This window comes from Diabrotica virgifera, chromosome 4 (genome assembly GCF_917563875.1).
Source record: "Diabrotica virgifera virgifera chromosome 4, PGI_DIABVI_V3a".
Taxonomy (NCBI): Eukaryota; Metazoa; Arthropoda; class Insecta; order Coleoptera; family Chrysomelidae; genus Diabrotica; species Diabrotica virgifera.
In genome coordinates this window covers 253,362,660-253,374,451 of record NC_065446.1, presented here as the reverse complement: position 1 = coordinate 253,374,451, position 11,792 = coordinate 253,362,660, and the positions used below count along the sequence as shown (strand labels likewise).

General features: G+C 32.5%; 1 protein-coding gene across 30 annotated transcripts in view; it reads right to left on the bottom strand.

Annotated features, from left to right (window-relative positions):
• Positions 1-4,909: 4,909 nt before the first annotated feature.
• Positions 4,910-11,792, bottom strand: part of LOC114327495 (uncharacterized) — a 677,364-nt gene continuing 670,481 nt past the window's right edge. For all 30 annotated transcript variants that reach the window (XM_050648891.1, XM_050648865.1, XM_050648867.1 and 27 more), the window contains 2 exons: positions 11,500-11,686; positions 4,910-6,113 (listed from right to left, as the gene is read on the bottom strand). In XM_050648891.1, the coding sequence (XP_050504848.1) occupies positions 5,875-6,113; positions 11,500-11,686 (426 nt within the window). In that variant the 3' untranslated portion in view covers positions 4,910-5,874. The remainder of the gene's footprint in view (positions 6,114-11,499; positions 11,687-11,792) is intronic.

Genomic DNA, 11,792 nt, shown 5'->3' with positions numbered 1-11,792 from the left:
CTCTTTTAATCTAACCAACCTTTACATTTATAAACCTTATTCCTGTCCTGTTACCTTAAAACTTTATTACGGTTATTTTTGCATTACGCCACTAAAACAAGTTCAAATCATCTGACTATAAAACCTACGTGTTACAAGAAATATTTCCAAATACAAACGCAATATTGAAATGTATTACGCATGTCAAAATACCATTTCTATTAGTGTGATTACACTTTTATGTAAACTTACTATAGCCGAAGCCGATTTTTGAAGTTATACTTCTTTAGGCGCGATCTCATTGAGGGTGAAATTTTATTAATCTGCGCGCATGCGCACACAGGCAGTATGGAGTTAGTTACTAAATGTTTTAATTTATGTATGTATCAGTCCAGAAAAGGTGTGAAAAGGTGTGTGTTATTAACATTAATATTAATAATACAACTTGCGCAATTTGAAAAAGGTGGTTTAAAAGGTTTTTTAAAATTTAATTTAAACTGTATTATTGCATTTTTAACACGCTTGTAGAAAAAAAACCTATTAAAATTTGTTAGAATATACAAAAATAAAAGTAGATGTTATTCTGCTTTACGTATAGACAATATAGTCAGTTTTGATGTAATGGCAAGAAAAATATAAAAATGGAATGTCAGTCAAGTTCAAGTAAAAGTTTTTTTAGGTATTGTCCTGTAATTGAGAATGAATAAATTATAATTGTTGATATATAAGACGTTTGTAGAAAAAATATTGTATGATATAGGTACGTGTTACAAAGTATATTTTTAAGGCACTTATGTGAATTGCAGAATGAGCGAAGCGAATCTTTCACACGAAACTTTCACATACGTGCCTTAAAATTGTACTTTTAACATTTATATCATAAATAGGTAACTATTATTATAATTTTTGTGTATTTGGACTTACCTCGTGTCTACCTCGGGAATAAGATAATAAGTAATAATATTTAAAGTATTTTATAATTCACTTCGTCTGTTTGTCACTATGTCTGAGAAATCTTGTAGCCCGGATAAACAAAAGGGTATAGCTCAGTGGTAGAGCGTTGGACTGGAGATCAAGAGGACCCCGGTTCGAATCCTGGTGTTTTCTAATCTTTTTTAATTTTTGGTATTGTTTTAATAAAATTTTTTGGAAAGTAGTAAGTAAAAATTAATTTAATCTTTAAATAAAATACAAATAAACTGCCCGAAAGTATATTTATTTCATTGAAATCATATTTAGAAGTATAACTTCTTACGTGCGTACAAAGTACACACACATTCTTTTTTTTATTACACCAACAAGCTGAGGTACTTTGTACTACAATCTGATCAAGAAGATCAATAATCAGTTCTATTTTAACCTAAATTGTTACAGTTATCATTTTAAGAACTATAGTTTCATTCAGTAATGTTTCTAGAGGTACTAATAGTCCAAGAGGCAGCGCTGAAAAACCTCTTTGAATTTACTAAAGCTAGATTTTTCACAGTTGATTACTGTGAGTGTGTAGAGAAACATACTGCGGTCGGTCAAGCGAAACGTAGAACAGGGGTTACTGAGAGGGTATCAAAGTTGCTTTCCTACGAAGGTAGTTAAATCCATTTACTAAGGCTGAAAATCAGTTGCAACTAAATTGAAAATGGTTATTCATTTTGGGTTAATTTCCTTTATTTCTACAAGAATTTCTTTTGGTGTAGTTAGTTGAATTTCTTGCTCTAATTGAAGAGATTCCTCCCATCTTTCTTTTCATTCACTTGATATGCATTTGGTTTGAATGTATTTTCAAGATATGTGCCAACTAGCGCTGCTCTTTGCGCCATACTTTTGTCCCAGTTTCCATTTTGTAGTTTAATAGGTGAATCAGTATTTTCAGACTTTTAGTAGTTTTCCGTAAGGATTAATCAGTGCTACCATCATTTGTTAACTCCTTTGTAAACTAGCTGTTAACTTCATCTTTGTAAATAAGAATTGAATCATTCTTTAGTTATAAAATAGTTCTTTTGAGTTGTTGATTCCACGATTTAGTTTAGTTCTTGTTTGTTCTCATCAAGATTTATTTTCTCTTCAAGGCTCAGTTTGAAACTCACCCAAACCGTCAATTTGTTTACTAATGTAGGATTACTTTCTTTTTTAATAATCCTGTCTCATGATTAGTACTATGGGCGAATGATCAGAATTTAAGTCCTAACAGTCGTGAATGTCCAGGAAATTAGCTGAAATACTTTTAATGATACAGAAGTCTATTAGATAAGGGGTCTTTTTCTATTCGTAGGCCAACAGGTTGATCTACCAGTTGATAGTGATTCACCTATGTTCTTTATAGAATAGAATATGCTTTATTGTCACTGAAAATTATACAATTTTATGGACAAAGCTTAACATAGAGTCAGAAAAAAATAATAACAATAACAAATACAATTTTCTGAAAGTTGATAAATCGTCAATATAAAAAAAAATTACTATAAAAAAGTTATTAAATTAAAGAAAAAACAAAACCGACATATTGCAAAATTAATATAAATTGCAAATTGAACATACAACAAAATAAAATACAGACATAGGAACTAATAAGTTTAAGCTGCTGCATGTGACACCCAAATATAGATAAATATACTGTAGTTACTTGTACATTACTGTAATTTCTTAGTTAGTCATTAAGAAACTCTTCTACTGAATAATAATGATCTTTTAGATAGATGGGCTTTTGTCATTTTACGGAACTTGGGGAAAGATGTTGCAGATTTGAGTTGTAAAGGGAGATGGTTGTATAGTTTTTTTGCGGAATATGATATAGATTTCTTTACTAACTCAGAGGACGGGATCGGTAAATAGACATCAAAAGTTGAATTTCTGGTGGAGTAGTCATGATGAAGCCTTGCTGGAAAGACATGCATGTGTTTACGAATTAAGCAAACAGTTTCTAAAATATATAAAGATGGAAGGGTTAAAATTCCGTGATCTTTAAAGTAACTTCTGCAATGTGTTGTTCTTCTGAGGCCAAACATATACCTTATTGGTCTTTTTTGTAATTTAAAAATAACATCTAATTGGGCAGCTGTACTAGAACTCCAAAAAGGAAGAACATATTGAAGATGAGACTCGAACAAGGAAATGTATGTTATTTTAGAAGATGCTAAATTGAGTTCTTTCGAAACAGATCTTATAGCATAGCAGGCTGAGGCGAGTTTCTTACTTAACAAATCGGTATGAAGGGACCATTTGAGGTTGCTGTCTAAAAAAATACCAAGAAATTTTACAGAATCAACGGTAGAGATCTGGCTGTTATTAACAAGCAGGGGTTGAAGAGCACTTTTATAGGATAATGCTACTGTCTTATCCACGTTAAAAGAGAGTAAATTAGAGTCAAACCAGGTTTTTATCGTAAGCAAATCAGAAGTTATAGTTGCAGGAAGAGATACAATAGTTGAGTTGCTCCAAGCGATACTGGTATCATCAGCAAAAAGAAAAACTTTCCCATCGATGTTTAAAATTAGAGATGTCATTTATAAAAATAATTAACAGTAGAGGACCCAATACTGAACCTTATGGTACTCCACATACAATGTTTTTGAGACTAGAGTCAGTATCATTTGCTCTAACTAGTTGTTTCCGATTATTCAAGTAAGATTGGAACCAATTCAAAAAAATACCTCGAATTCCATACAAATTTAGTTTTTTAATCAAAATGTCATGATTTACACAATCAAAAGCTTTGGCATAGTCACAGAAAACTGGCAGTATAAAGATTATTGTTTAACCTCATGAAGCACATAAAACATGGCATCAGTGGTACATTTCTTAGTTAAAAAGCCGAACTGATTTTGGGATAAGATGTTGTTATCAATGAGAAAGGACACAGTCGGTTTTTTATGAGTCTCAATAATTTTAGAGAGTACCGGTAGCAAGGCAATAGGTCTATAGTTGCAAGCATTAGATTTTTCACCACCCTTATGAAGAGGAATAATAATGGCTACCTATCTTTAGGCAATCTGGGAATTTACCTTTTTCAAAGGAATCATTATTTAGTGAGACGAGGAGTTCCAACACATTTTCTGTGAGATTTGAGAAGATTTTTATGGATAGTCCATCAGTACTACAGGATGATTTGCTTTTTAAAATGGAGTGTTTAGGTGGGCAATAGATGGAACTGACAATTTTATTTAAAAAGTTTTAGTTTTTATGCGTACTGTAGTAGCTTGAATATATTCAGTTTTATATTCCATATATTAAGATAACAAAAAGAATATTGGTAAGCATTGTTATTGAAAATGCAGAACAGTCCTAACTGTGTTTGTATGTACTTAGCATTATTATTCTGCACTGATAAAATAATTGTTTGCCAGTTAGGATTATAATTTTCTATATAGAATTTTTATTAGTAAATTTAAATTTATTAACTTAAGATTTTTCTGCATGAAAAAATACGATATGTATTACCTTTATATGGAATAAACGAAAAAAATTAAATTTTTGAGTTAGAATAGTTCTGCATTCAGGTGACGATATTATATTTGGTGATGATTGTATTGCCTCCTTAGGTCCCATTGTCAGAATGTATTATGTGATACAGCTTTTATCCTTTAAATTTAATGTAGGACTGTTTTATGAAATGCGTTTCAGAGACAAGGCATAAATCAATTTTTTCAATGTCAAGGATTGCTTGCAGTTCTTGTTCTTGTATTCTTGTAATATTATGTGTAGGGTCTGTTCTCTTTTTTTTCAATCAGTGTTGTTTTTTGATATTTTTTATTATGATAATTTTCATTATGATCTTTTGTTACCGCACTGTATGTCTTATGAATAGTAACTTTCTGTGCTTGATTCCTTACATCATTGACCTGGTTTCAGTTGCCTTTCTGTCTGTAGGATGAAGTTCATCCTTTTCAGACGTCTGTTTTTTAACTCTTGTTATTTTTGAAATAAAACACAAAGCTTATTAAACAAATGATTTTTTATTAAAGAAGCGATTATCACAAATGACAATTTTTAAGAAATTATCGTTAGAAGTCATTTTACACAAAAAAGGACACAAAATATAAATAAAAATGAAATTAGTTAAAAATAGCGTCGTCGTCATTCAATCAATTTTAGAAACTTGTAGAGAGATTCGTTGTTTAAAATAAATACTACAGAAATTTATTATACTTATTGGTTAAACGAATTCTCACAACTTATAAATTACATAAAAAATATAATAGGTACCTAGGTACTATTTAAAAAAATCGATTGACTAAAGTTTGACTGTTTCAAGTATAAAAAATCAGTCAGCACCATATAATTCTGGAGCTACAACTTCTGGAGCTATAACTCCACACTCGATTCGCATTCATACACTTTATACAGGCTCAGAGAATATTCAATATATTTAACTTATAGGCTATTATTGGCTATGTCTTCCAAAGGCTGCTTAGATGAAACATCACTTAATATATACAAAAGAGTCGAAACGTTACAAGAAATTCGTAGGTAAAAGCAAGGGCCGTATTGTAGATCCGAGAAAATTTTTGTTAAGCGTTAAATACCACCACCCAATTTTTCCCTTGTCTCTAAAAGAACACTGGTTAATGTCAGCCAATGGAAAAGATAGAAGAAATGTGTATACGTCGATTTTCTGTCTCTTCAGATTCTTCGTGTTGGTATTGTTAGGACGTTGGTACACATTTCTATAGTTTAAACTATAGTATATTCGCTATGTTCGTTCGGAACGACAGTTCTTCTCTTTCGGCAGTATTTCATGAGTAGCATTGGACGGATTCACGAGAAGAAACCTATCGATCACCGAATCGACTATAAAAATTTACAATTGACGATTTTATCGAGTATTTTCATTAATCCTTAACATTAAATCGTCAAAATGAGAGTATTTCAACTTAATAATTACTAATCTTTCGGAATGTTTTATGTGAGGTAGTCTGGACTTGGTTCCGCCATGGGCTCCGGCGTCGTGAAGAGCGGGTTGGGGAACTCAGGCGGATGTGGTAGTGGTCCTGAATGTTTTGGCCTGCGACGATAAGCCATCAACCAACAGGAGACTGCCACAGCTACAGCTACCAAGGCCAATAAGGCAGTGATGATTAGGGCAATGATGAAACCTATCATTGAGACGCAGATTTCTTCTGCTTTTTGAGCGTTTGGAGCTAGAAAAATACAAAAACAAGATTAGTACATAATACATAGACTAAAGTAGCGGTTTTCGCCAATAATTGGGTCCCATATCTGACCATCAATTCGGAATTTGCAACCAACATCCCACAGCTAGAATAATTTCACAGATTAAATACAACAATATGAACTATAGTCTCGAAAACAAGAAATACTGTATTGTACTGTTTTGACAAGGTATGGCACACAACTTACCCTTACTTCAAACTGCTTAAATCATATCTTACAAAAAGGAGATATCTAGTAAGCTATAGTATACAAAACTCTACCTCATCCTATCTGGTGTACCTCAGGGTAATGTGATCGAACCGATCTTGTACCTGATATATACGGTTGACTTACCAACAAGCAATAACCTAACGCGTGCAACATTTGCAGATGAGACTGCTTTGCTAACGTTTCATAATAATTCAGTAATAACATCATAGAGACGGCAACTACATCTAAACGAAACTATTGAATGGTTTAAACTGTAGAGGATTAAAGTAAACCCTCAAAAACTACACATATTACATTCACTCTAAGAAGTACATGTCCATAAGTTAACCTCGATGGACATCATTTACTCTAAAAGGATGACGTAAAATATCTAGGCATTCACATGAACCAAACATACCTACATGAACGAAAATACTACAACTAGGAATTTTATACAGAAAACTTTACTGGATGCTGGGAAAAAACTCAAACCTATCGATTGACAACAAGCTACTACTCTGTTCTGCTCTGTTCGCAGCTCTGAGAATCAGCTAGCAAATTTAATATCATGAAAATACGAAGATTTCAATCTAAAATGTTGTCCTGAAGCTATTTCCTTGTGGCATTTTTATGATTAACTATTTAGATGGGAAATAAGCCACAATTAAATTGAAAAAATAAGTTTATTAAGGTTTCGAAGTCCAAATCGGGTCTCGTCAAAATACAAAATACTACTAAAATAAACAAAAATGTTGTTGCTAAGTAAAAAAATTCTTCTAATAATTTATTTAATCTGACTCATTTATATTGGCAATTCAGACTTATATTATACATTTTAAAGTAGAAGACTTTAAAATGATAAGCTCCAATATTTATGAGTTGCGTTCCTGAGACGACTTTACTAAAAGATAGTTCATTCGATTACATGAAATCAATCCCAACTCAAGAATATCCATCACAAAAAAATCATAGCATGTGATCTGTCTTTAAAAAGACAACCAAATGCAACGATGACAGTAAAATTCTCGTGTTAGAGATTCCATAGTAAATCACGAGGGAAAACCAGGAAAAACCTCGTGATACTATCCCTAAACCAAAAATAAATATATATAAAATATATATTTATCTTTAATAAAATTATTTTTCAATTTAATTGTGACTTATTCAATCTAAAACTCTAATAAAATCGCTAATGCCCCTTGGCATATTTAAAATAACACCTTACATGGAGATCTGCAGGTACTAGCAGCCTCGGAAGAGTACGAAAACAATGAGTGCTGATCAATATCACAATAGGTTGTGTCATACAAATCTGTGGCATACACTAACATTTAAGTAGGGAATCTTTTCAACAACCAACAAGCGAAGAAATTGAAACGATATTATCCTTTGGACCTACCTAACCTACCCCGACAGTGCCTACAGTAGTAGAAACTACGCCTTCAACATTGCCCAGCCGTTGTGTGCTGGGTGTGTGTCGTTTTTAGTTTTCGAAGCAACCATTAATGTAAAATTCTTTGAATCCTATTGAATTTGGGGTCACTGAGTCTTATTACCTTGTGACCGGGTCACAAATGAAGAGGTCCTTAGAAGAATGGGGAAGAACCGAGAGGTACTGACCAACATCAAATCTTGAAAGTTGGAATACTTTGGACACATTATGCGAAATGAATCCAGATATGTCCTCCTACAAGCCATCCTGCAAGAAAAAATATTTGGAAAGCGAGGTCCAGGAAGAAGAAGAACATCCTGGTAAAAGAACCTCAGAACCTGGTTCAACATAACGTCTGTGCAGCTTTTTAGCATTGCTGCAGATAAAATAAAGATTGCCATGATGATCGCCAACATTCGTCACGGATAGGCACATTAAAAAGAAGAAGAGTCTTATTAGCGGAGGTAGCGGGTAGGTACTTTTCACGATCCCGGTGAAAATAGACCTACTTCAGGGATTAGCGCCCCTGCCCCTACGCCAGCTCATGAGATTTCACCATACCATACCGTGAAACTCATGACCAATAACCCTATAAATCATACCTCTTCATGTATATCCCTCCTAGTCCTAAATCCCCTGGTTTTTATTGAAATTCCACAGGAATTTCGGACAGTTGAATGGCTGTGGTACAGCGGCGCGGAAAGCAATGGAAAACTACCGCACTCTTTGTTTTCACCAAGACAATCAAATAGTTGAGAATCCTAAATATACCACCGTTAATTTTCAAATTTTCCTTCCTTTAATGTGAAGATGGTGCAAATAATCTCCTCGTTAGGTAGGTAGTGAAGGAAAACGTCTCAAAATTCCAAATACGATCATAGAACAGCTAAACTAGTTCAAATCTCTAGGTAGGTGTAAATTTATCAAGTTATCATGACCCAGCTAGAGATCTAAGAAGACAAATAAACAAGGCCGCTGTCTTGTCCGGATGTTTGAGAGATGTGGTCTGGAATAACCCACATGAGAATGGACAGCAAAGTTAGAATTTATAAAACTTCCATCAGACCTGTTAATGACCTATGGTATTGAATCAAGAGAAGACACCAATAAAACCAACAGCATGCTACGAACAGCCGAAATAAAGACATTAAGAGCAATTGTAGGGAAGACAAGAAGGGATAGAATTCGAAACATCACCAGGGAACCATGTGGCGTGCAAGATGTAGTAAGATGGAGTAGACAAAGACGAAGACAATGGTTCAGTCATGCAAAAAAGAATGGAGAAGCACATACTACCAAGAATTGCGCTAGAAGGAAAACCAGCTAGCAAGCGTCCACCGGGAGACCACCAAAAAGATGGAGAGATAGCTAGCAGTCTATCTCTAAAGAAATACTTCAATGTCCGAATTAACAAATCGACAGATCTACAACAAGTATAAAAAGAAGAAGACAGGTACAGGTATATCCCCCACAACTGAAAAACCTGAGGAAGAAATCGAAGCAATTTTCGAACAATTTTATCATGTGTTAAAATTAATAAAAGAAAATGAAAATTTGAAAATTTTGCCAAAATCGGCAAAGAAAGTTAAGAGGAGTACATTGGGAAGTTTAAATAGGGAACTTGCATAAATTTTTAAATTCGAAAAAAATGTTATAAATCACAACAGAACATAATTTAAAACATGTATCAAAGATAAAAAAGTTTTGTTTGTCTTTCGTTTGGCCCCTAAAGACGATTAAAAATTCAAATTCAAACAGGTGGTCCAAAACGCATCGTGACGTCACTTGGTTTTACATTTACATTTTTCCAATAAAGTAAACAGAATTTTAAATTAGACGTTATAAACGTCAGTAGAAAATACATTTATGTGACGTTACAAGTGTTTTTGATCGTTTGACCTATTCATAGAAAATTTGTACTTTTACAAAATGGTTTTATTTTCAATAGTAAACCTTCGTTCCTTTCCTTCAAAAACAGTATAAAACTACAATTTTAACAAACTGGTATATATTATTACAATGACATACGATAAATGTCATGAGAATATAAATATTTTTGACTTATTCCACGACGATGAGCTTGCCAAATACCCAAGTAGGTGGAGGCCAATAAACTAAAGAATGAGAAGAAGAATATACCTAAATATAAGGTTGTGTCTAGGTATACGCTAACGTGTACGCAAATAAAAATGTTAGAGTGTCAGTGATTTCTTATTTTTTATTTGTTTAGTGTTTGTTTTTAAATTAACTACGGAGTGCGAACAATTATTTAGTTCTTTTAATGAGTTTAAGAACATTTTAAAACAGTACGCAAAAGATAAGAGACTATAAATTAATATATATTTTTTTAGTTATAAATGAAATAGTATTACAGTAAAAGATTAAAATAAAAGGAAGACCTAAAGCTTTCACAATAATAATTAACTTGTTTTGAAGCTATTATCCTTGTGGCATTTTTGTAATCAACTATTCTAAATAGGAACTAAGCCACAATTTAACTGAAAAATTGATTTTATTAACGTTTCGACTTCTAAACCGGATGTCGTTGTCAAAATACAAAATATTATTAAATTAAACAAAAATGTTGTTGCTTAGTAAAAAATTTTTTCCAATAATTTATTTAATCTGACTAATTTTTGTATTTTGACAATGACATCCGATTTGGACGTCTAAACGTTAATAAAATAATTTTTTTAGTTAAATTGTGGCTTATTTTGAATTTAGAATGTTTGATTATAATAATTTACTTACGTATAAAAATTATTTTAACAATATTTTGTACCTACATGTCATGTCAACTAAATACATATAATTATTTTGCTAACCTAAATATATACTTTTATATATACACATTGATTTATTACAATTAAGTTTGAAACATCTGAATAGTTCTGCTTCCCTTCCCTTAACAAATATGTTTCCATCAAACAAACACTAAACATATCAAAATAGCATGTACCAAAATATATAGTAACTGCGCAAGCTAAATAATGACGTCACTGGCTTGATGAAGTTTAATTCGCGTCTACCTAACTTTTTTATTTGCGTACACGTTAGCGTGTACCTAGACACAGCGAAATATAACCATAATAAAAACTAATGCAAAACTATGTGACGTAACGTGCCGTTTGAACTATTTTATACCGCTGAAGACTTTAAATATGTATTTATAAGTTATTACGAGTTTTTGAAGCGTGAAATTTTGGAAATCTCATTTTTAAACAAAACTGAACATTATTATCTAATAAAAAAAAATGTGCAAGTTCCTATTGGGGGAGAGAAACCATAGAGACGACAAAAAGGACCGATAAATCAAACATGGACATGGAATATCCTGGAATGGAGACCAAGAGAGATAAAAAGAAGCACAGGAAGACCTACAAAGAGATATACATAAGAACAGTGGTGAAAAACAGTGGAGTGGATGATATTGATGCAGGACAGAGAAAAATCGAAGAAATCGGAGTCCAGGACTGGATTAATAATCCTTGACGAAGAGAAGATAAAGAAATCGTTGACTTTTGCACGAAAACATGTTTCATGACGTAAAATAATTTCTTCATAAAAATATGGCCTTATTTATAATATTTATAAAAATCTATAATTAATACTACTTCAGACAATCTGACGTTATGAAATACAGCTTTGTGATCTATCTTTAAAAAAATGTCTGTTATCTGTAGCAGGTTACGAATTAATAACTTTGAAATAAAGTTAATTAATTCACTCACCTGTTTGAGGATCTGGGTATCGTTCCTCTCGTTTTTCGAAAGTCAATATGGCATTAGACTGGATGGTGATTTCTTCTCTGAGTTGCCCAGATAAGAGGTCTCCTCCAACAGCTACATCGGTGTCATTTTCTGAGTTTTCGACGGATCTCTTCCGTCTGCCAAAGGCGTTATATCCACGACAGTTAACCTGCGAAAAAAGATTTGTTGTTTTATAGTTGTGCTTTACCAGACTATGACTTACAAAATATCATATGACAAATAATAGTGGGATATGATTTGTATCAAGGTATGTC